This window comes from Salvia miltiorrhiza, chromosome 8, assembly GCF_028751815.1.
Source record: "Salvia miltiorrhiza cultivar Shanhuang (shh) chromosome 8, IMPLAD_Smil_shh, whole genome shotgun sequence".
NCBI lineage: Eukaryota > Viridiplantae > Streptophyta > Magnoliopsida > Lamiales > Lamiaceae > Salvia > Salvia miltiorrhiza.
Window position 1 is genome coordinate 1,739,338 of NC_080394.1, and position 25,672 is coordinate 1,765,009.

Sequence of the window (25,672 nt, forward strand, 5' to 3'; positions counted from 1 at the left end):
AAGACAATTTTCCAATGAAAGAGAGAGTTTGAAGAAAATGTTACGTCATTGTTTATAGATTTTTTTATGAATGCAATTGCCATCGTGACTCTTTGGTGTGAAGAAATATGGAGAGAGAAGAAAATATCTAGAGAGAAGATGGTGGAAAGAGAGAACAGAGTGCTAGTCACGCATTGAGAGAAAGAAAGAGGTGTCTGGCCAATTTTTTAATTTTTATGTTAAGGGTAAATTAGTATTTTTATATAAAAATTGGTTACATTTTAAAGTTTTTATTAGATAAACTAGTTTTTAAATTTAATATAGAATAGATAGTGGCCAATTTCATATATTACCTCTTAAATTTATAACTTTAGTAGAAGTTATATATTTATGTTCAGAAGGTTTATTCTATTGGTGTTATACTTATAGGTTAAAGTATCATTTTGACTTTAAAGGTGTGAAGAATATTCATGCATGTTTCAATCCATATACCGCGATATGAAAATATAAACACTAAATACAAATTACTAATCCTCACCGGCAAATATTTATAGCTTGAAAATCTGTGTCAAAAGCGATATAAAAAAAAGTTGAACATGAAGTATATTATTAAGTAGATTGTGAGTAAATGATGTAAGTTACAAGTAAAATTATGTGAGATAATGTCCAAAAATATGGTGCATAAATTTGGAAGATGTACCAAAAAAAAAGGTGCATAAATATGGGAGGACAGATGATAATGTCCTATTACAAGTCAAACAATGAATTTTCTGAGATAAAACCCTAACTCCAGAAAAACTTAACTATTTAAAGAACAGAACCCTACTACTGGAACGAGGCCCAAGGCCTTATAAACCTAACTACTCCCTCCGTCCATGAAAGAACTTCCTAGGAGGGAGTGACACGGGTTTTAATAAAATGTTGTATAGTGTATTGAGAGTGGAGAAAAAGTTGTAAAGTGTATTGGGAATTGTGAAAAAGTATTAATAATTTATTGTGTTGTTTTAATTAATGTTATTTGAGTGGTGGGAATTGTCTTAAAAGGGGAGTATTTTTTAAGTGGTGGGGTATTGTCCCAAAATAGGAAAAAGTAGGAAGTTCTTTCGTGGACGTCCCGAAATAGAAAAATAGGAAGTTCTTTCGTGGACGAAGGGAGTATTAAATAAAGAATACGCAACAATCCTAAGAAATAAATAAAATTAGCAACTAATAATTAATAAAACCCAATAGGCGACCATCATCTCTATCAACATATGAAATACTATAAAATGAAATGATTATACTCATAAAAAATTATTTAATAAAATAATTTACCTTTACGCGCGGATACACGTCATCTCTGAGTCTGCGTTTACTTTGATAGATAAATTTATCCATGGAAAAAGATGTATAACAAAAATTTATGTCTTAAAATGTTTCCTTTTTTTTTCCAACATTTGACACAAAAGAGATGTTCACAATTTTTTCTTCTTTATTTTCACTTCAAGGATAGATAATGTTATCCATCCATTTTTGAGTGAATAATATTATCTATCATTGAAGTGAAAATAAGGAAGAAAAAATGATGATTATCTCTTTTGTGTCAAATGTTGGAAATGAAATGAGAGATTTCAAGGCATAAATTTATGTTATCCATCATTTTCCATGGATAAATTTATCCATCAAAGTAAACGCAGCCTGATAGTATTTATAAAAAAAAGGCAATTATTTAACACATCAAATATAATAGATCTCTTTCACAACTCAATTTTAATGGGACTCTTTCCCCACTTTATACATATCTGTGACAATCTATTAAACCCATTGCTCACAAACAACACTATAATTTCATGGACATGATGAGTATTTAGAATGTGAGCTATAGGATTTGAACTCTTAACCTTTGGAAAATGGACATAATGAGTATATAACATAGGCATAATCCAAATAAAAATTTGTTATTGTAAGAATTGTGAAAACTCTATCATCAAAATATATGTAGCATACCTCAAAATATACGAGCAAAACTCAAAGTATCAAATCTCATAAGAGCAAAATCTAAACTTTCACTACTTGTTTCAAAATGTGTTGAATTTTTGGCACACACAATTGAATAGAGTAATATATCACACGAGGAAATGATTGATTTCCATAGGCAAACATGCATGTTAATTAATACAAAAGGAAACACCAAAAAAAAGAAGAAAAAAAATCTCAAAATTCACTACACACAATCAACAAGCAGAATCGAAATTCATCTTCACCTTCGCTTCAAGGACGGCCGTAGCAGCTGCTGCTTCCTTGCTTTGTGGTAGCTGATAACTTAGAGAGAGAAACAGTAAAATTCAGTGAGAGAGAGAGAATTGGATGAGTGATGCAAGCTGAAGAGTTTACAGCCTTTAATTCATTCAAAATGTTGTTGTTTTTTTTTTTTTCATTTTTTATATTTCAATCTTTGCCGACACTTTTTTTGTACTATGACTTTGACCAGTTAGGCTGCGTTTACTTTGATGGATAAATTTATCCATAGAAAATGATGGATAACACAAATTTATGCGCTTAAGTATTTCATTCATTTTCCAACTTTTGACACAAAAGAGATGCTCATAATTTTTTCTTCTTTATTTTCACTTTAAGGATGAATAATATTATCACACTAAAAATATAGAGATAATATTATTCATCTTTGAAGTGAAAATAAGGAAAAAAATATGGTGAGCATCTCTTTTGTATCAAATGTTGGAAAATGAAGGAGACATTTAAAGCCATAAATTTATGTTATCCATCATTTTCCATGGATAAATTTATCTATCAAAGTAAATGCAGCCTTAATTGATAAATGTTTTGGTGGGTAGTATCCTTATAAAAAGTAATTATTTATAAATGGTACTAAATTTTAATAAAATAATTAAATATGTTGTGAATGAAATAATAGTTTCTTAGGATCTCATTTTATTGTGAGTGGAAAACTCACCAAAAATAAATTAGATTGATTTTATGAAGAGGAACAAAAATAACAAATTGAATACATTTTATGAGGGCGGAGGGAGTAAAAAAATGTTGAATGTAGTATTTAGTTAATATTTTAACAATGTGGTAAACGTATTAAAATATATAAATATGCTATCTTTATAAATTGGTTACGTAGAAATTTATATACTAACTCTATATAATGCGTTTTTTTCCAATTAAAGACAAGAAAATTGTACATTCTTCCTTTTCACGTTTTACATAATACTACTTCTAGGTGTAAAAATAAAATAAAATTAAATGACACTCTTTCTATCTTTGGTCATTGTTAATCACCACAAAACGATATTATTTTGATGCCTAGGTTGAAAAAACATAAAAAAATAAAATAAAAATATTTTTCGTTAGACTCCGATGCGATGAATCATCTTTCCATCACCAAATTTTACATAATAAATATTTTTTGAAAAATACTAAAAATCAAGGAGTTTTTAAGAGAAAACAGAATTTAGAGACACAAAATGGAAGAAGTTTTTATCTGAACAAAATGGGCCCGGACCTCAAAATGTATGAGCAAGACTCACAGAGTCACAGTAACAAATAATTCTCCCTCATTATTTCTCAACCACTCCGAAAACGAAAACTCAATAATTATAGGCAAGCAACTCTGACGATGAAAACTCAACAATAAGGTTCAAAAAGTGATACGCTGATTCATCATTAGCTAATGAATGTTCAAATTAAGGGGCTTTAAGCCAATAAGAGTTCATTAATTTTATTAGTAGAGATAATACAGACTATGATATGAATACATTAATTATGTGTTGAATTAATTAGCTGCAACTCCTTTTTCTTGTCTGCTTTTCTAAGAAGATCTGTTTCCCAAAACCCATGTCATAAACGCGCACACTTTCATTCATAGAGTAATAAAATTTCCAGCAGATTCCCACAAGATTGATCTTCACTAATGCGAACAAAAAGCTTGCTGAAGATTTCTCTGATTAACTGTTTAATTAGATTTAAAAATCATCTCTACAGTCTACACACATGTTTTTTTTAGGGTACTATGTTTTTGTGTGAGCACGTGCTGTCTTAACCTTCTGAGTTTATTATTTGTTAATTTATACTCAGTTCGTACTTTATCACTTTTATTATCGTCTTTTTCCTATTTTATCACTTTTATACTGTATTATCTACATATTTAAAACACTAATCTACATTTCCTTAATTCTCGTACCAAAACCAAACGTGTCAAGATTCGTGGGATTGAGGGAGTCGATAATAGTGATATGTTTAAATGAAACGAATTGTTTTTATGAACAAGGCAGCAATACCAAAACTATCTTGTCATTAATTAATCAAAATAGTACAAAAGCTAGCGAGTAGCGGCGCATACTCTATAGCAGAACATAAGGACTACTAAAAACTGATTATTTAAGTAAAAAGTAAGAAAAAATGGCACATACTTGTTCAAAAAAAAAAAAAAAATCAATGTGCTTGGAAATTTGGAATGAGAGAGAGGCCTTCTCTATTCTTGAGTTGGACTTGTCAAGTTTGATTCAGGTAGAGAGAGAAATTGGGTCTCTATTAGGAGTGCAATCAATGTATATAGTAAATGGAGTATATATATTAGAGTTTGGCCAGAATTTGATTGGGCAAGTTAAATTGATATATGGATATTACTTTACATAAATGATAAAATATATTATTAAATATTATTTTTATTTAAGAGTATAATTTCTTCAATTCCACCGCTTCAATAGATAAGAATAAAGCAAAATTAACTTAAGAACCGTTTACTTTACATGATTGAGTATTTTTATCCTCGATAATAAGATTACTTCAATCTCACCATTTGAATGCGAGAAGAATCAAGTGAAATTAGCTTCAATGATAAGAAATCAAGGCCCTTGGGTTCGGCGGACTTGATTTGTTTGGAGAGATTATGATAGTTAATTTCATCCAAAACATTGTCGGCGTCGAACGCCACGTCTTCAAGGACGGCGGCAGCAGCTTCTCCTTCCATTCTTTTGTGCTGATAACTTAGAGAGAGAAAGACAGAAATTGAGTGAGAGAGATAGCAAAGCAGTAGAATTGGATGAGTGATGCAAGCTCAAGAATTTACAGCCTTTCATTCTATTTCTAGATATGGATTTCTTTTTCCACTTTTTATATTTCAATCTTTGCCTTGACACTTTTTTTTAATACTTTGACTTTGACTAGTTAGCTCATGAAAGATTTGGTGGGTATATTATTAATATAAAAAATTGTTGAATATAGGAATAGTATTTAGTTAATATTTGAACAATGTGGTAAACGTATTAAAATATATAAATATGGTATCTTTATAAATTAGTTCAATAGAAATTTATATACATTAACTCTTTATAATGCGTTTTTTCCAATTAAAAGACAAGAAAATTGTACATTCTTTCTTTTCCCGTTTTCACATAAGCCGAGAGTTGGGAGGAAGATAATTACATTTAACCATCAAAACGATATCATTTTGATGAGAGAGAATATTATTATTATTATTATTATTATTATTATTATTATTATTATTATTATTATTATATTTTTTTACATTTAAGCATCAAAACGATACCATTTTGATGTTTAAGTTAAATTAGAAAAAAAAAAAAAAAACAGTTCATGTTAGACTCTGATGAGATGAATCGTCTTTTTGTCATCAAATTTTATATAGCAAAATATTTTATGAAAGACTAAATATTTTAAAGATTTTTTAAGAGAAAACAAAATTTAGAGACACAAAACACTTATAACCCTTATTTTTATATATAAAAAGTGATTGTTGACCGAACTGTACTTGTACTCATTAAATTTAGAGTGGATTTTAAAAATAGCCACTTTGGACTAGTAAATTTAAAAATTGTCAACTAAGATAAAAATTTAAAAAATTTGCCACACTTATCATTTTACCCTAGCATATAAAAATTAAAACATTACCCTTTAAAAAATTCGTGCATTTCGCAACTAGTCGAATTCACAACCAGGATTTATTTTGGTTGTGAATTCAAGTAGTGGTGAATTTGAGTTTTAAAATTTCAATTCACAACTAAAACTAGTGTTAGTCGTGAATTCGTGTGAAAATAAAATAAAATTAAAAGACAGTCTCTTTATCTTTGGTCTTTGTTAATCACCACAAAACAATATTATTTTGATGGCTAGGTTGAAAAAACAAAAAATATTTTATGTTAGACTCCGATGCGATGAATCATCTTTCCATCACCAAATAATTTTACGAAAAATACTAAAAATTAAGGGATTTTTAAGAGAAAACGAAATTTAGAGACACAAAATGGAAGAAGTTTTTATCTGAAGAAAATGGGCCCGGACCTCAAAATGCATGAGCAAAACTCAAAGTATCAAACAATTCTCCCTCATTATTTCTCAACCACTCCGAAAACGAAAACTCAATAATTATAGGCAAGCAACTCTGACGATGAAAATTCAACAATAAGGTTTAAAAAGTGATAAGCTGATTCATCATTAGCTGGCATAATTAATGTTCAAATAAAGGGGCTTTATTTAAGCCAATAAGAGTTCATTAATTTTATTAGTAGAGATAATATAGACTATGATATGAATACATTATGTGTTGAATTAAGCATCATAAGATAGTATAATTAGCTGCAACTCCTTTTTCTTGTCTGCTTTTCTAAGAAGATCTGTTTCCCAAAACCCATGTCATAAACGCGCACACATTCATTCATAGAGTAATAAAATTTCCAGCAGATTCCCACAAGATTGATCTTCACTAATTCGAATCAAACGCTCGCTGAAGATTTCTCCGATTAACTGTTTAATTAGATTTAAAAATAATCTCAACAGTCTACGGACATGTTTTTGTGTGAGCACGTGGCCGGTGTCTTAACCTTTTGAGTTGATTATTGTTACTAATTCATACTCCCTCTGTCCACGAAATGAGTTCTCAATTGATGGCGGCACATGTTTTAAGAAATTGATTAAGTGTGTGTTAGTGGATTGTGTGGGTACATTTACCAAAAAAGAAACGAGCACTCATTTGGTGGACAAATCAAAAAGGAAATATGAATACTTATTTCGTGGACGGAAGGGGTAGATAATAGTAATATGTTTGAATGAAACGAATTGTTTTTATGAACAAGGCAGCAATACCAAAACTAAGTCTTGTCATTAATTAATCAAAAATAGTACAAGAGCGACACATACTCTATAGCAGAACATAAGGACTACTAAAAACTGATTATTTAAGTAAAAAATAAGAAAAAATGGCACATACTTGTTCAAAAATATATATATATATATATATATATATATATATATATAGAAGGGATCAATAGAGAAGCTAAATATTCGAGAAAAATAGAGAAGATGAATAAGTCAATAATTGTACTGAATACGCCAACAATTTTACTGAACGGAATAAATGTGCGTGTTTATTGACTTATTCCGCACATTTATTCCGTTCAGTAAAATTGTTGGCATATTCAGTACAATTATTGACTTATTCATCTTCTCTGTTTCTCTCGAATATTTAGCTTCTCTATTGAACCTAACCCTATATATATATATATATATATATATATATATATATATATATATATGTGTGTGTGTGTGTGCGCGCGCGCTTGGAAATTTAGAATGAGAAAGAGAGGCCTTCTCTATTCTTCAGTTGGGCTTGTCAAGTTTGATTCAGGTAGAGAGAGAAATTGGGTCTCTATTAGGAGTTCAATCAATGTGTATTGTCAATGGAGTATACATTAGAGTTGGGCCAGAATTGGATTGGGCAAGTTAAATTTATATATGGACATTTACTTTGCATAAATGATAAAATGCATGATTAAATATTATTTTTATTTAAGAGTATAATTTTTTTTAATTCCACCACTTCAATAGATAAGAATAAAGCAAAATTAACTTAAGAGCCATTTACTTTACATGATTGAATATTTTTTATCATCGATAATAGGATTACTTCGATCCCACCCTTTTAATGGGAGAAGAATCAAATAAAATTAGCTTCAGTGATAAGAAATCAAGGCCCTTGGAATTATAATCAAGGGCATCGGGCATCAGAATATCCCAAAATTTTAATCTACCAATACTAACAAGAGATTAGTCTTACTGTTTTATCGATCAAAGCTAATCCATCAAAGTAAACATCTTCATGGAGTATTATTTGAGTGATCAATCCAAGCTTAATAATATCATTAAAATCCAATTTATTTTGTGCGTATGTATTGGCTTAGTAATAGAATGATTAATGTATGATGTCAAATATCTCAGATTGAAGTCCCCCATTACACCGTATTTAAACATTTGTATCTTCTATTAAAAAATTACGAATACAACTAATTCATACTTGTATTAGATTATTTCATGAATTTATTTTTTATAAAATTAAATTTCAATTATGCCTTTACGTTTTAAAGCTTTTGTGTTTATTTTGTTATTATTTTTTAGAAGTAAACATGCACTATTAGTAATGTAAGAGAAAAAAAAAATAGTTGTTTACACTATTATAATTATTTGCAGTTACGGCGTCAGTTTAGTGAATGAAATAAAAACCAGTAATATTTTATTTGGACCCACTAGATTAACATTTTTAACTAATATTATTGCTTGAAAATATGCAGCCTAAAAAGACCGTCTACTTCCCTTAATATTTAATCCCATCGTGGTGGATCAATACATAAAAATTTTAATGGGCTTGAATCATCAAGGCCCATCTCAACTCAGTTTCCACATAAGCCCAACAAGCTAATTCATGCTTTGAAGAATAGGTTGAAGCCAACCCCATGCTCTGATCCAGCGTTATGGGCCGCCACGGGTCGTCTGTGGTTGTATGGGCCGCCGTGGAGGAGTTTCTCGACACCGTGGTGGCGGGGGAGGGGCCGAGGGCGATGTCGAGGGCGTGGACGACGTATTGCTCGGCGCATCAGATGGGGAGCTGCAGAATGGGGGTGGATGAAGAGGAAGGAGCAGTTGATGAGAATGGGGAGAGTTGGGAAGCAAAGGGGCTGTTTGTGTGTGATGCGAGTGTGCTGCCGGGAGCTGTTGGTGTTAATCCAATGGTCACCATTCAATCAACGGCATATTGTTTGTCTAATAAGATTGCTCAAACATTGAAGATGGAGAAGATGTGATTCTTCATTCTTTTCTTTATCAACACATGCTTCATGTTCCAACCATGTTTCTTTCTTGTATTCATCATTTTTCTTCTTTAATACTTGCACCATGAAAACATATATATTGATATAACTGATACAAACCCCAACACCATTTCATCAAATTCAAGCTAGCATGCCTCCATATTCAAACATAAGAAGTAGGCATTCATTCATTCATCAAGAAATGGAAAAAGCTGGGTACCTCCCTTTTTGCTGGGACTGGATTCAACTTCCACAGCTGCTGAATCCTCTGTTTCTCTATCTTCATCTTCAACAATGCTGTCTGAATTTTTGTCATCATCCTTCTCTTCAGACTCAACAACTACACGGTCGTCGTTCTTCCCCACGAGCAAGCTCGTTAGCGCCTCTGAATTTAGATTATTAAAAATATATTTCACTTGAATTCGAATTAAAAATCACTCTCCTATCATAATTTATTTATAAAACAGAATTTATTCAACCAAGCCCAACATGAGATGAGATTAACAAACATTGCATACGTCTTGTTTTTTTGTTTCTTTTTGGTTTATTTTGTTTTGCTTTCCTAATTCGCATTTGCAACCTTAGAGCTAGTAAACACTACAACTTTTTATAATTAGGTAAATTAAAATTAACATAAAATAGGAAATGGCAAGTGAGCTAAATGATTTGATCTCCTTTGCATAAACTTGGTTGTGAATTCTTACCACTTTTGTGTGTATGGGCATAAATAGTGATGTGAATCCTTAGTTTAGGCACAACTGTTTCTATACTCAAAATAATTCCTTATAATGATCAATGAAGTTCGAGTCTTTGAGAATCATATCAATTGTGAAACAAATTGGTATCGAAACATGCATTTTCTTCAACCCTAGACATAATAATCCTATCAATTAAAGTTCAAACAAAGAATATATAGGGAATTACAAAAAAAATTATGAAAAGAGGTTGAGCAAGTCATGATGGAGAAAATGGATACTCACTTATTCCTTCTTCACTGGATCGCTTCCTTCACCTCCTAATTCTTTGGAGGCACCTCCAGGGCCGGTCCTGACAAAAATAAGGCCCGGGGCGAACTAGAAAAAATGGGCCCTTTATTTATTATAATAAAAATACAATATGACAATTATATATAAATAAATAAATTATTTTTTTATTGTACAAAATGATTTCTTCAAAATTTTTTACTTGCAAAGTCATTTATAATCTCATTTGTTTCTAGCATTTCTAAAACATCTTTTTCAATAGACAAAATTGCTAAACATCTTTCTACTCCCACTAGCCACTGCAATTGAACAGAATTTCTGTTACATAAAAAAAAACTTAATATATTAAAATACTCACTTCCATAATATGTCTATGAAAAATACTCACCCCCTAGTAATAGGGTGGGTATTTTTCATAGACATATTGTGGGGGTGGGTACTTTTAGTGGACTAAAAAAATATAATTTATTAATTTACTAAATAGAATCAACAATCATTCATACAAAATAAATAGTGCAATTAGAAATGAATAGAAAGCTTTTTTTATATATATACAGTTCACATACACATATCAAATATATGGCCTATTATAATAGCCTATGCTAAACGCCTAAGAATCATTAGCCATTTATCTATTACGGAGTATATTTTAAACTTTACCGCAAAGAATCATTCAAATGCAATTAGTGATTTTAATTCTCACATTTAGAATCATTCAGTTTCGAAAATCAAATATTTCAACAGAAAATTAAATTGTACTAAACTGAAAAAGTGGAAATCAAAATTGATGATTGCCTTCAGCCTTCCTTTCAATTTGATCTCAATTTTCCAATACAGATGATCACTCTCTTGATTGTAGAATGTAGATGAAGATTTTCAGTATGTAGATTGCAAGGAATTGATAAAATTGTCGTTTGTAGATTGAAGAATATTATGAATATATAGTTCATTGTTAACGGTAGAAAATATTTGGGAAAAGATTTCTGGGATTAATTTGGGCGGCTGACTGTTTGCAGAAAAGAGGAGAAGATGAAAAGATTAGGGGTGAACGGTACAATCCCATAATTATAACTACTGAATCTGATATGCTAAATAATCTTTAAAGTTGTTTTATTTATTTTAAAAGAGTATTAATAATTATGATATTTTGAGCCCTAATTAATTAAATGAATACAATATTCTTGGGCCCAATTAAAAACATATCAATATACAATTATATTTTTATTTAAATCGGGCCTAAAATATAACATATATATTAAAGGTATATAATTTTTTTGGGGCCCCCAAAAATCATGGGCCCTGGGCGGTCGCCTATGCTCGCCCATGCCCAGGGCCGGCCCTGGGCACCTCAAACACAACTGTTTGCTTCTTTCACTTTATTCTGTATCAATACGAAAAAGAATTATTTAATGGAAAAAAATGTAAGATGATAAGTCGCTGTAAAAATATAGTAAACAAACTCAAAATAATTTATCCTCTATTGTTTAAGCAACGAACTAAGGGATGAGATCAATTGTCCCACAATTTTATATAGTACTATATATGTCTCATACTTATATCTATTAGTTTCATAATATTTTTTATAAAAATAAAATTATAATACTATGAATTATTCTTAATATTTATTTCAAAAAAATTAATTTTTTATAAAATTATATACCATAATTTTGAATTTTTCAACCTATTATTAACTAATGAAAGAGAAATTAAATGATTAAAAATAATTATACACCCTAATTAGATGGAATGAAGCCCAATTAATAATCACAAAATTAAACTAAAGCATTCCAAGTTGAAATTAGAGAAAAATATATAAAAATATAAATAAAATTGAAAGTGGAACATCAATCCCCAAACTAAGAGCAACTGAATTAGAAACTCCATAAAATAAGAATTTTTTTTTTCAAATTCTAATAATTAGAATTTCATTTTCAAATAAAATACACATACAAATACAACTGTTTCTAACAAAAGATATTGATACTCACCGTCACGGGCTAATGTATTTGATTCCATGAATTTGGAGGCGCCGCATTGCATCCAGAGTCTCCACACTTAACTTAGGAACGTTGTCGATTTCCAAATGTGTTAGACGAGGGAATATAGGGAGGGATGTGATTGTGAAGCTTCTTCCTTCTGATTCTTCTTCTCCCCACCTATCTGATATTTCTCTCAAATTCCAACACGAACTTATTCTCAAATAAGAGAGAGTCTCGCAGTTACTCAATAACCAATCAGCTGGCAGACATTCCACACCGATCTTCTCAATCCACAGAAATTCAAGGCATGACGAGACATGACTTGGAACACTCATCAATTGCTCGCACCACATAATTTGCAAATGTTGGAGGCGAGGAAATAGCTTCACTTCACTTCCATCCGAAATTTCTATTTCTGCCCACTCTGCCAGCTTAGGCATCTGATACAAGTGGAAGGTCTCGAGAGCTGGAAAAACAATGCGTGTGTCCTTGTTCACCATTCCGTAGAATGATGAATTTATACACTTCACATTGCTCAATTCTTCCAACTCAAGGGACTTGAGATTGGGCAACTGCCCCAAACTTGGAACACTCATCAATTGCTTGCAGAACTTAATTTCCAAATGTTGGAGGCGAGGAAATAGCTTCACTTCACTTCCATCCGAAATTTCTATTTCTGCCCACTCTGCCAGCTTAAGCATTGAAAACAAGTAGAACCTTTCGAGAGATGGAAAAGCAATGCGTGTGTCCTTGTTCACCATTCCGTAGAATGATGAATTTATACACTTCACATTCTCCAATCCACTCAACACAAGGGACTTGAGATTGGGCAACTGCCCCAACATTGGGATCTCTTCACATTCTTTGCAGTTCCAGAGTGTTAACGACATCAACTTGTTAAGTAGCACCCAAGAGCCTTGAGGCGCATCTCCAACTGACATCTTCATAGTCCATAATGGAAACCTACTGCCTTTGAATCCATCAATCTGTAACACCCTCAGATCTGAGTGAGGCTGGAGGCCTTCCAATACATCCTCATCATTTCTTTCACCTTCTCTAAATAGATTCCATTTCAAAACCAAGTTCAATATTTTTGACTTTTCGAATAAATTCGCTTTCCAAGCCTCTTCCTTGTCATGAACCCTTTCGAGATTGCAAATCCGTAACTCTCCTTTAAGATTATTCAAACTTCCGAGCTCTTCAATTTTGCACCCATTCTCGTCGCCCACTGGAAAGTACTTTAGCGTTTGGAGACAAGTTAATCTCCCAATTCCCATCGGCAACTCTGCACGCTCGTTAATATAAAGATGCCTCAAGTTAATCAAGTACTTAATCGTACTTGGCAGTTTTCTCCTAATTCTGAAATCTGATGAGTCTACTCTCAACGTCTGCAAGTGAAAGAATTCACCAATCCAATTCGGCAAAACTTCAATTCTTGTCTTTGAAATGTCAAAATCTCTCAAATGTATCAACTTCCGAATCGATGGCAGCTTTTTAACTTCAGAGTGAAGCTGTAAAACATGCAAACTTTCCAAGTCTGAGAAGTTGACATCAGAAATATCAGCTTTGGATGTTATTAGTAATGTACGCAAAGACTTTGCCATTTCTTTTGGGATACGACTTGATTCGTCTCCACAATAGTTGTCTCCGAGAATCATGTATCGAACTCGGCTGCTACCACCTGTACTGTTAGAGGATCTTGAGACAGAACAAGCCAGATCGTGCACAAGATCGTGCATACCACAACTTTCTACATTTCCGTCATCATCTCTTTCTGAAACTTGCAGTAAAGAGTTGTGCAGAAGAACGTTGACAAATTTTTCGCCCACGGACTCCATGTCATCCCTTCCATCAGCTTGAAGAAAACCTTCTGCCATCCAAAACTCAATGAGTTCCCTTTCCATGATTTTGGAGCCTTTAGGAAACATCGCACAGTATGCAAAGCACTTCTTAATTAATGGCGGAGACAAATTATCAAAGCTCAATCTTAATATTTTTGTCATATTATCTCCACCTTCATTTGGCGAAAGCCATTTCTCCTCGATTGAACGCCATTTTTCCTCAGACTTATTGTGATTGTGCAGCACTCCCCCAACTATGTTGGCAGCTAATGGCAAACCTTGACACCTTCTTGCGATCTTTCTCCCAATGGCCTCAAATTCTGACGGAACATCTTCTTTTCCAAAGGCTTTTGCTCTGATTATCAACCAACACTCTTCCTCCGATAAGCCTTTCAACTCATGTATATGAAGTGAATTCACAATTGAAGCCACCTCCATATTTCTGGTAGTAACAACGATGGCATTTCCCTTGACACAACTAACTCCCAAAAAAGAATTCATAAAATCTTCCCATTTCAAACCATCTTGGTTCCATACATCATCAAGCACAAGAAGATAAGTTTTATCTTTCAAAGCTTCTTTAAGCTTTGCAAGAATATCTTCCCTGCTCGCAATTTCAACTTGACAAGATGTCAAGTTATTGAGAATTTTCTTGAAAAGAGTTATTGCATCAAAATTTGGGGAAACATGCACCCACAAATGCGATCCAAACCGACTCTCATCCTTCAGACGATTGAAGACTTTCCTAGTCAATGTCGTCTTCCCCAATCCCCCCATCCCCACAATTGGAAGGATGGAAACTGCTTGTTCATCAGTTGTGATGCTATTGGTAAGCATCTCAACTATTTCGGACGCAACATCATCTCTTCCAATAAAAATAGGATCAAGAGTGAATGAATCAGTTTCAAAAGTAGCAGCATTAACCAAGGTGGGCTCATTTTCAAGCCTCGCTACGAGGCCAAGCTCGGTGGCCTCTTTCTTAATAGACTCGAAATTCTCATTGATTTCTTTGATTCTAACAGCCATTTTTCTCGGACGCGCAATAGAATTGAAGGATGATGAGAAGCATGATAGTACCTTCGCCTTCATGGGTTTGGTGGCCTTAATTTTTTTGGAGAGAATATGATAGTTGAGTTCATCCAAAACATTGTCAGCATCGAACGCCTCGTTTTCAAGCTTCTTCAGCCAGCTCTTGACAGCGTCACTGGTGATCTCACGCGTCTCGGCATCCTTCAAGAAATTTTTGATCACGTCGAGACTCCCAGCTAGCTTTGCTGCATCTTTGTCGAGACCTCGGATTTGAGAGATCTCTTTCTTGCAGAGGTCGATGAGGTTTTGAACTAGAACTTCAACGGCAGCAGCAGCTCCTCCTTCCATTCTTTGTGCTGATAACTTAGAGAGAGAAAGAGAGAAATTGAGTGAGAGAGATAGCAAAGCAGTAGAATTGGATGAGTGATGCAAGCTCAAGATTTTACAGCCTTTCATTCTAGATATGGTTTTTCTTTTTTCATTTTTTATATTTCAATCTTTGCCGACACTTTTGACTTTGACTAGTTAGCTCATGAAAGATTTGGTGGGTAGTATTCATATACTTAAATATTGTTGAATGTAGTATTTACTAGTAAATATTCTAACGATGTCTCTTCAAAAAAAAAATTCTAACAATGTGGTAAACATATAAATATGGTATCTTTATAAATTGGTTACATAGAAATTTATATACATTAACTCTTTATAATGCGCTTTTTCAAATTAAAAGAAAAAATTATACATTCATCCTTTTCCCGTTTCACATAATACTTCAAGGTGTGTTAAAAGAAACAGTCTCTCTATCTTTGGTCATTGTTAATCACCACAAGATCCTCCTCTCCAAATAAGGCGAGAGTTGCGAGTAAGATAATTACATATTTAGAAGTTGATATTGATAAGATTCTAGAGATAGAGATAAATGAGTGAATCTTTAATTAATTTTTCTACGTAAGCATCAAAATGATACATTTTGATAATTAGGTTAATAATAATAATAATAATAATAATAATGTTAGACTCCTATAAAATGGATCATCTTTCCGTCACCAACTTTTATATAGCAAAATATTTTATGAAAAAAGCTTAAAATTAACAAACCCTTTCTGACAATTTATTAAACCCAGAGCTCCCAAACAACACTATAATATAGTGAATTATATATATTTTCACTTCATGGGTTTGGTGGCCTTAAAAATTTCTTATTATAAAAATTGTGAAAATTCTTGCATAAACTGCACTGAAATCTATAATCAATAAATATAGTGAATTATATATAGATTCAGTGCAAAAATCCTCACGATAAGAAGTTTTTATCTGAACAATATGAACACCTCAAAATATATGAGCAAAACTCAATGGTTTCATAAGACCAATTTCACGACTTGTTTTAAACGTAAAGATTGAATAGAGTATATATCACACGAGGAAATGATTGATTTCCATAGGCAAGCATGTTAGTTAGTACAAAAGGAAACACCAAAAAAAAAGTGAAAAAGAAAATCTCATATTTCACTACACACGATCAACAAGCAGAATCGATATTCATCTTCACCTTCCCTACTCCGCTTTAACTGCAAGAGCACAATTCCCTGTCAAAAACAAAACTCCAGAGACTAAGTTGCACATCTACAGACAATATACAACAGAATGATAAGAATATCGAAAATCCAGAGAACTCGAAAGCTCCAAATGTCGGTAGCTGTGTGACAAACACTAGAATGATGCATGGACTACAAACATTAAAGTCATTCTTAAGCTGTAAAATGGAGCTCTATTTTTGGTCTAAAAGTATCGATTGACACAATGCACAGTTGACTAATATTCCACCCAAAAACTGAATGAAGAACCAGACACTTCTGCAGCAACAAATAAATAAGCAGGATAGTTTTGCATAAGTATATGCTTGAGAAATAGGAAACCAACCAGAAAGGTTAGAGAATCAAACTGATAGCTTTGGATCCACTGTTCCAGTAGCATTTCCTTCTCCTGACATTAGATGGTCCGGATCCTGCGACCAATAATAGTGACGGTATTAGTTTCGCCGACTCAGAGTACAGAAGACACATACAAATAGATCTGTCAAGCAGATGGTCACCTCCATTCCCCACTTGATGTAATCTGGGGACTCACAAGCCTTGTACTCATCGACAAGACTCTCAATCATATCTCTGGATTCATCAAATTCTGAAAGATCGTTGTCCTGAACATGTATCAACATTCTGGTGTCAGTCAGGCAGTGCTGATAATTTAGAACTGTGGGAAACCTAATTAGAGGCACGCCCTCAATCAAAAGAGAGCAGCAGACGAGCATGCTTCTGTTAACCAATGAAATCTATACTAGTCATCAACTGGTTCTGCTTACACAGGAGAAAAATCAACATTACACTGACCCTCTGGGAACAATTGTCATGCAACAGATTCTCTTGTCGTAGTGATAAAATAGTCTTATAAATCAACATAAGTTCCAAAAACATGGATTAAATACGACAATCAACACAGAGCAAATGAGGGAGAACTTACAGCAAACATTGGGTGATTCCTGTAGTTATCAAGAAAAGCTTGCCTCTTTCTCAGCTTGTCATATTGGCTCAAGCACTTGGAGAATAAGTGGCGGATGCCAGTATGACTGGCTAACATGAGTCCACTCACCTAACAAATACAGAGAAATATATGATTAGGATCCTTCAAATTTCAAATAATGCATGTCTATCTACAACACTAAACAAGTAAAATCTTACACGGTGAGCTGTTTGCACATAAGGAGACTTCCTGGACAGAGCAACCTGTCAAAATAGCAAAATAGCATCAGGTAATAACTTGATCTGATAACCCAAATCAAAAAGGAAATAAGATCTAGATATACCTGGATGCTAGCAGGGCCCCATTCAATAAAGTTAACAAGTTTTCTTTCCCGTATTCTCTGTAAACTATCATGAACCTGGTTTTAACAAAAATAAAGTCAGTATTACAGATAGAACGCACATGCAAGATTAAAAAGAAATGTTCAAACCAGAGCATGGTAGCAACTGCCAAGTAAGAACCAGTACCAAGGAACCCCGTCCAAATTTGTTGAGCATTTAGAATAAATACCTGAGTAGGATCCACTTCTCCTTGAATAATGTTCAAAATTGATATATATTTTGCCTGACTAGCCTCTTTCGTTCGGGCACAAGATGAAACCATGATATTTTTTGTCTGCAAACAAGAATACCATGAGAATTTTTTGAAAGTGCATGAGAAAAATGAAGAAATTTCTCTTGCCTGAAGAAGTCTTCTCATCACATCAAGTACAGTCGTTTTCCTAATTACATTAGCCTGCCAACAGGAGCATCTGCATTAGATTTCTAACTTACACTTTCGAAGAACTACACTTGATCACTAAGCCACAATAAACACAGAACTAGGCTGCCTTTATATTCACAAAATAATACTAATGCATATTGTGAATATACTACTTGAGTACTACTCAGTTAATATCAAAAGTCTTCTTACATACTGGGATTATTTTCCCAATTAGGGCATAGTTGTCAAATACTAATAAATTTCATAAGAAGCTCAATTCCTAACATGTACAACTCTTTCTGTTAAGAATGATAATCTGTGCTCCCAAGTCTCAATCATAACCTTGTTTAGAGCAGAAAATCAAACTATGATCCAGAAACAATAAAAATTAGAGTTCTCAGCACCACAGTTAATGATATCTAACCTGGCGCTCCACAGTAAGAGGTGTATATCCTGTCATTAGAAAGTGGCACCGAGGTGTAGGGATCAAAGAAGCAAGGAGGCCAACCAAGTCATTATTCATATATCCAGGATACCGTAATGTTGTTGTGCTTGCCGACATGACGGTGGAAACTAGAGAATTTGTTTGAGCAAAAGTGGGAGTTGTGATATGAAGCCGCTCTACAGCGATCCTATTAAGTGCAGTGTTGTCAAGAACAACCACACAATCAGCATTCAAGGTCAAACGCTTGAGCGTTAAAAGGGAATTGTATGGCTGTACCACCACATCACTAGTCTCGTTTTGGTTGGGAAATACACTGTAAGTTTGTACAAGTTTTTTGCTGTATCTGTCATTCAATGTCTCCAACAGATATGAACCCATCCCTGCATCAGAGCAAATCAATTTAGTAGGAGCATGCAATTATCAGCAGGGCCTAGCAACTAAATTGACAGACTTATTTGCCACTCTTTACGATGACGAGAAAACTAAGTCCAGGACAATACTCAAGGCCATCTAATGAAAAGGCTATCAAACTAATTCATCAATAGCCTTATTTATTTTAAGCATGAAATAACTACCAGTGACCATGACCATAAGTTTCTGAATCTATACCAACTGAATTCCAAGCATTAATAGAGTGTTGCCACTCATAAAGCAAGACCACCTGCAATTTCACAATGAAGTTACCTGACCCTGTTCCACCAGCAATTGAATGGCATAGCACAAAACCTTCAAGACTGTCACTGCCATCTGCCTCTCTATCAATCATGTCCATCAAATCCTCCTCATATTGCTTGCCCTAATCAAAAGGATCAAAAGCTGCATTCATCAAATGGGTTCATCTAGCAAATGAACTACACAATCGAAGCTAGATGTGTAATTTAACAGATCAAAGCCCAACCAAATCACTCTGTATAGATAATCCTTTCTGACAAATTAAAATTTTAATTTTTGTAAAGATGATACCGAGTGCAATGTGCCAATGCATTGCATGCAAGCGGAATCAGTTAAAACACAGTGGCCTACAGTCAAGATGTAATGATTAAGTATTTAGTTTTGATAGCAAGAAAAATAAAATGGGGCAACCCTACTACTTTCACTAAGAAATCCCACGAACTTGAGTACTGAATCAAGACATTGAGTAGTTAAAGAAGCAGCCCTTACCTGATGGTATCCACTTGCCCAGTTATTCCCAGCACCTCCTCCATGATCAGCAATAAATACATTCTCATGATTGTAGAGATTCCTGTATTCACCATTTTGTATGCCATTAATCACTCTAGGCTCCAAATCCATAAGCAACGCACGTGGTATATAATGCTGGTCATCTGCTTGATAGAAAAACACATCCTTACGATCACCTCCCTGTACCATGTGCATTCAACAAACTATTAAATAGATTACCAAAAAATTACATTAGACAATTTCAAGCACTTTGAACTGAGATAATATTAAACAGTCACATATCTTTTTTGGCATTTTAATGATTGTGCACGCATCAAGTTCATGAATGACCTATGGCCATCAGTCATTGCCGCACAATATCCATGTAATTTCATATTCTCGCACAAATTTTATCTGTAAACACATATACACACCAAAACAGTAACACAACAGTAGGATTAAGTGTGGCATCGGCTTCGATTCTCAGCCAGTAACGATACACTAAAAGAAATCTCCTCACACGGTCAAACACCCAACGAAACAAGCATTAACAACTTCAAAAATCCAAGACCCCAAGAGACAGAAAATTCGGCATTTATGCGAAAACAAAGCTGAGGTACAAACAGAAAAGCAGGGAGTACAAACCTGAGTGGCGAAATCTTCGAGAATGCCGTCTTTGCTGATGCCGTGCTCGAGGCAGAGCTGCTTCCAGAACTCCATCCCGATCTGGTTGCCGCATTGGCCCACCTGCAGCGTGATTATTTCGCGAGGCATTTCTGCTTCTCACTCAGAAATTGAAGCTGCAATCGGAGTAGGGTTTTAGCGAATTTTGACAAGAGTGAAGTGAAGTGAAGTGAAGAAACAGGTGAAAGAAAAATTGGGGGTTTTGGTTTTGGAATTGGATTATGGTGAAATGGCGGGGGAATAAAACACAGGCATTTATGCTTCAAACGCAGAAGTTTTGGCCCAATTTCTCTCTTTTTCTTTTTATTTTTCTTTTTTGTTGGACATTTTAATTCCTCTTGCCCAATAGAAGATCAAAGATATTCTAGAAAAACAATAAAAATGTGAAACCAAAAAAGAAAAAAGAAATTGATTTTTTCCCAATTTCTTTCTCTTCTTTTTTGTTAATGTACTCTATTTTTTTTGTAATACAAATTTATAAAATATTTTATGTTTCATAACATATATTCCCTGCATCCAATTTTTTTTATCACATTGCGAATGGCGCGAGTCTTAATAAAATGTAGATAGAGTTGTTAATGATGCAAGGCTTCCACTTCAAATGTGAATGAAGTAGTGTGGACTCCATTATTATAAATGAAAGTGACAATTTTTTAGTGAACAGACTGAAAAGAAAATTGTGATAAAATTTTCGTGGAGGAAATACTTTCTTTTTCAAATTTTAGCTATGATCATCTTCATTTTTTATTTAACTATAAGTTTTTATGGAGTATTTGTAATGAAGAGAGCATTATAGTGCACACTAGTCGGAGAGGAATCACCTTACCAACTAAGCTGCACTTCGTCGTCTCGAAAAAAGTTTTAAAATTTTTATTTCACTTTAGCAGCATAAAAGGATGAGCAAGTTTCCTATTTTCCTCATGCCAAACTGCAGTAAATCTTGTTAAGATACATGACACAAATAAATTAGGAAGAGGGAAAAAAAAATATTCTACTTAAACAAGCAATCTCTTTCTACTATCAATAGCGTTAATCTTGAGCAGGAACAGTGCTCTTTCGCCACTCCCAGTAACTTGCTCTCATGGGATCGACCAACTTCAAGATACAACACACATTCTCAGCTATGCCAACATCCGACGGATTCGGGTCCGGAGACACAGCATCAACGGCGTCTTTCAACTCTTTGGTCGGTTGATGGCGATGACAAAGAAGGTCGAGAATCATGTTCAAAGCATGAATATAACCTGATTTTCTAGCCAAAACGTCCAAGCAGACTGATGCCACTCGAGGATCGTTGGCCAGAGAGTTACCGTCGTTCTTGTGAAGACCACGGAGGTACCTCCAAGGGCTCTCGTTCTCAGGTTTGGTCAAAATGGCTTCGATTGCATAAGCAACTTCAGAGTCCCTCATAACCTCTAGCCCCCCTAGGAGAGGAGATTTACTTGCAACAAAATATCTCTGCAGAAATAGGATGCAAAATGAGATACTAAATAAACAAATCAAAACCCAATTTTAGAGGTAAGAGAAGCCAGATTTCATTAGTCAAATGGGTAGTTAGAAAATAAATGATCCAGAAAGACACACCAAAACATTTGGAATTGGTCATTACAATCCACAGGGTATAAATTTATCAACCCAATCGGTAAACAAGGGCTAGAATTTGAGGCCTTAATCAGTTGGCTGGATTTTGACTAGGCTATGAACTGAACGATGAGGATCAGTACGGGCTATATTTGTAATAATTATAAATAGGCTAAAAAGTCACCATGTGATGTGATCAAAGTTCTGGCTATTTTTTAAGAATAACCCTTATACGAAAAACCTACCATACTTGCTTTTTCTTTGTATTTATCCATTTCAAAGGCCTAGCTATAGGGTCTACAATTCCTTTCGACATCGCTAATAAACTCTGTAGGTTATCAAGATCAAGATGCAAGTGCGTACAAATATATGGTTATAGAAACCACAAGCTGTGTTCACCACTCGATGCAAATCTGAAGTGAAATATATTTAACAGGATGCAAATGCCAGTAAAATAAATCTTGATACCTGATTCCAAGCAGAATTGTTGAAAATATCATCTTCAATGAGTTCGCTGCAGTACGCAAGCTCATCTTCCCATCCTCCAAGAGCCTGAAGAACCCACTGCATACAATTTTTTTATTATAATTAGCAAATCAGAATCAAAGATGAGTTATATGCATGAGACTCTTTGCTACGTTCAAAGAAACATGAATCCAACCCACCTGCCTATGGGACCAGGCATGATAGTTCTTTGCATCATTACAGAATATTTCCCGGGTAAAATCAAGCTCCTTACTTGCAACCTGTGCCCCGAGCTTCTCAGCAAGCCACCGTCTGTGATGCCTAAGTTCCGCGATTAACAATATCAGCCAACATGAGTAAATCAAGAAACAATTGAAACTCTTCATCAATCAGGATTCAACAGTACCATTATCATTCACAACTCTTTTTTCTATATAAGCCTTTTGTTATAACCCCAGAACAGTCTTGGTGTATCAAGCACAATAACATTGGACGGAAGGTCTTAGCCAGAGAATTTTGAAAAATAATTAAAAAAGGAATTTCAAATTAACTTTTCAAGTAACAAGGCAGGGAATTGACAGCATACAACCAGGCATAGCATGATCACATAGCATGGGCTGCTTGAAGGATTCATTATGAACAATAAATTGGATAGTGGAGGGGTGTCTCTATGCCTACAGAACAGAAAATAGCAAATAACTTTCTCAAGTTATTATTACATCTAGTTTCAGGGAGTCATATAAGCAATATCTCCGCCTAATATAAAATAAGAGAAGCTCGAGAACATCCATCAGTTTGTCATGGAAATTTGACAATAAAAGCATCCATCAAATTATAAAAATCAATTTGACATCCAAGAGAAAGATGAGCAGTAGAATAAAATTGTTTACCAAATCTGATAGTTTTTGCCATTTTCTCTTGTAATCTGGTCAAGAAACTGCAGTTCTTCGTGTAAGTCAGCATTAAGCGCCTCAAGTATCAGACGTCTGAACTGCCAGACCTAGCAAAGTAGAAAAGAAAGCACAAAGTTGTATGGGGCATTCAAGAAACACATTCTAGTCAATGCTAGTCAGCCCACAGTAAATAAAGCATAAAAACTCACTCATCTATGCCCTAATAAGATTTGTGTCTTTTGTGTAATTCAGTGTATAGAATGCAGAATCTTGAACCAAAGAGGAACAACAATAATGAAGGCAGATATCTACTCATCTCACAATTATGCACTACGCATACAGATCAACTCAACTTGGACATTAACAACTAGCAATATGGGAGCCTAGAAGCTGTTTAGCAACTTATAAGCTCTTGAGAAGTGTTTGGCAAAAATAAGTTCCTAAACAACTTATAAGTTGTAAGTAAGCTCCAACACCTTATAAGCTCCTAAAAAAATAAGTTCTTGAGACATTAACAACTAGCAATATGGGAGCCTAGAAGCTGTTTAGCAACTTATAAGCTCTTGAAAAGTGTTTGGCAAAAATAAGTTCCTAAACAACTTATAAGTTGTAAGTAAGCTCCAACACCTTATAAGCTCCTAAAAAAATAAGTTCTTTAATCCCAACTTATCTTTTCATAATCTTATAAGCAACAATCATTTTACAAAAAAACAACTCTACTATGATTTGTTATTTCCATCATATACCCATCCAATTTCATCCTTCTTCAATTTCCACACTCTAACTCGCAATTCTCTCAGTAGCTTATAAGCTCAATTATCCAAACACTTTGACAACATATAAGCTCTTAAACCATTACATCTTATAAGCTCTTGGAGCTTATAAGCTCTCTAAAATAAGCTATACCAAACACCTCTGTCTGCAACATAATACCTTAAGCAGAGCCTTCCTTCCATTTATTTCCGCATTATATAAATGTCCAAAATAATCTAAATAGTGATGTATGCTTACAGATGTTCCACTAAACAAGTTAACAAGTATTAACAGCCATAGGTCAATAAACCCTACACACACTGACAAAGAATATACATAGTATATAAAGCGATTGAATCAGTACTAAACATAGAATCAGTACTTCAATCACATCCTTCCGTTTCCAGTTGCAGTCAATTCGAAACAAAATTAGAATGAGAATAGAGAAAATTACGGTGTAATTGCCTGAGTTAAGAAGAATCGCCTCTTCAGTGAGCTGAAGTGCGCGCGGGGATCGCTCATCGGCTAGGTATACTGCTCTGAAGTAATCCATGGTTTCACTGAACTCATCGGTGTAGGCAATCGGCACCACCGGATTCGGGCCGTCGTCCTGCGGAACAGGCCGGACGTCAGCCCATTCGGGCCGCTCCTTTATAGGAATTCGCTCTTTCTCTTCTTCTTCCGCTTCTCGGTTCATTTTCGATCTGAAATTTCGAGCAATTCACGAGTTGCAGAAGGTAGAAAATGAGAATGTATAAGTGAAGCTGGAGAATATAAATGTGCAGAGAGAGAGAGACGTTGACGTGTGAAATAGATTTCCCAAAGCTATAATTGGGATTGAATTAATTCTTTAATCTGATTTAATTATGTAAATAAAAATCAACCAAGCGAAGAAGTCGAGTATTAAATTCTTAATCGTGAAACTATTTAAATATTAGATTCGATATTCAAATAGAAAATTGGATACATATTATATTAATAATAAGGGTTAACTACACATAAATTATTAAACTTTCCATCAATTTTTATTTTGGACATGATTTTTAAAAAATTTATTAGACTTATTTAACTATTAGTACTTTTTTTCATTTTACATAGTATTTATCTATTTTCTGACCAAATCTTGCGTATAAAATGGTGTTATTTTTATCCAATTATAAAATATGATGTCATCTTCGATTATTAAAAATAGTATTTAAGTATTTGATTCGAAATTAGTCATATTTTGACTTTTCAATTTAAAATTGTCTTATTTGTTTTACTTTGTAGTTGCTTAACTTTATTTCCTTTTTCTTTTAGCTTTATTTATTTTTGCTTTTTCCATAATTTATTTCTATTTTTTTAAATGTAGAATTTATATATAATATAAATATATCTTATATCACTTATTTAGATATTGTTTGTGTATTTATAAATAATCAGCTCTTTAAATATTGTTTAATTTTTATGATGGATAAGATATATAATTAAATATTTTTATCCCTATTATCAGA

The 25,672-nt window shown here is 33.7% G+C and overlaps 3 protein-coding genes across 9 annotated transcripts in view; all 3 read right to left on the minus strand.

Annotated features, from left to right (window-relative positions):
* LOC130999825 (tubulin gamma-1 chain) overlaps nucleotides 1-20,848 on the minus strand; it is a 31,628-nt gene extending 10,780 nt beyond the window's left edge. Inside the window, exons 1-12 of one of the 6 annotated variants that reach the window (XM_057925493.1) lie at nucleotides 20,449-20,848; nucleotides 19,804-20,004; nucleotides 19,327-19,438; nucleotides 18,622-19,022; nucleotides 18,177-18,230; nucleotides 18,006-18,110; nucleotides 17,779-17,853; nucleotides 17,654-17,698; nucleotides 17,436-17,564; nucleotides 17,011-17,115; nucleotides 16,839-16,923; nucleotides 16,258-16,486 (exon numbers count right to left, since the gene is read on the minus strand). In XM_057925493.1, the coding sequence (XP_057781476.1) occupies nucleotides 16,855-16,923; nucleotides 17,011-17,115; nucleotides 17,436-17,564; nucleotides 17,654-17,698; nucleotides 17,779-17,853; nucleotides 18,006-18,110; nucleotides 18,177-18,230; nucleotides 18,622-19,022; nucleotides 19,327-19,438; nucleotides 19,804-20,004; nucleotides 20,449-20,577 (1,425 nt within the window). In that variant the 5' untranslated portion in view covers nucleotides 20,578-20,848 and the 3' untranslated portion in view covers nucleotides 16,258-16,486; nucleotides 16,839-16,854. Of the gene's footprint in view, nucleotides 1-16,257; nucleotides 16,542-16,838; nucleotides 16,924-17,010; nucleotides 17,116-17,435; nucleotides 17,565-17,653; nucleotides 17,699-17,778; nucleotides 17,854-18,005; nucleotides 18,231-18,621; nucleotides 19,023-19,326; nucleotides 19,439-19,803; nucleotides 20,005-20,448 lie in introns of those variants that run through there. The other 5 variants (XM_057925491.1, XM_057925492.1, XM_057925489.1 and 2 more) reach the window with 5 other exon arrangements.
* On the minus strand, nucleotides 8,939-15,366 carry LOC130999818 (putative disease resistance protein RGA3). Of its 2 annotated transcripts, XM_057925480.1 has the most exons (5): nucleotides 12,837-15,366; nucleotides 11,414-11,543; nucleotides 10,064-10,116; nucleotides 9,304-9,468; nucleotides 8,939-9,192 (listed from the first exon to the last, which is right to left on the minus strand). In XM_057925480.1, exons 1-2 carry the CDS (start codon nucleotides 15,261-15,263, stop codon nucleotides 11,469-11,471), a joined length of 2,502 nt encoding a protein of 833 aa, XP_057781463.1. In that variant the 5' UTR covers nucleotides 15,264-15,366; the 3' UTR covers nucleotides 8,939-9,192; nucleotides 9,304-9,468; nucleotides 10,064-10,116; nucleotides 11,414-11,468. The 2 variants fall into 2 exon arrangements, with proteins under 2 accessions (XP_057781463.1, XP_057781462.1); XM_057925479.1 differs by having other exon boundaries at nucleotides 9,128-9,468; nucleotides 11,423-11,543.
* A 486-nt stretch (nucleotides 20,849-21,334) lies between the features above and the next one.
* LOC130999848 (protein farnesyltransferase/geranylgeranyltransferase type-1 subunit alpha) lies at nucleotides 21,335-25,018 on the minus strand. Its single transcript, XM_057925522.1, has 5 exons — nucleotides 24,634-25,018; nucleotides 23,424-23,533; nucleotides 22,734-22,854; nucleotides 22,537-22,632; nucleotides 21,335-21,945 (listed from the first exon to the last, which is right to left on the minus strand). The coding sequence occupies exons 1-5, from the start codon at nucleotides 24,874-24,876 to the stop codon at nucleotides 21,517-21,519; spliced, it is 999 nt and encodes a 332-aa protein (XP_057781505.1). The 5' UTR covers nucleotides 24,877-25,018; the 3' UTR covers nucleotides 21,335-21,516.
* Between the last annotated feature and the right edge of the window lie 654 nt (nucleotides 25,019-25,672).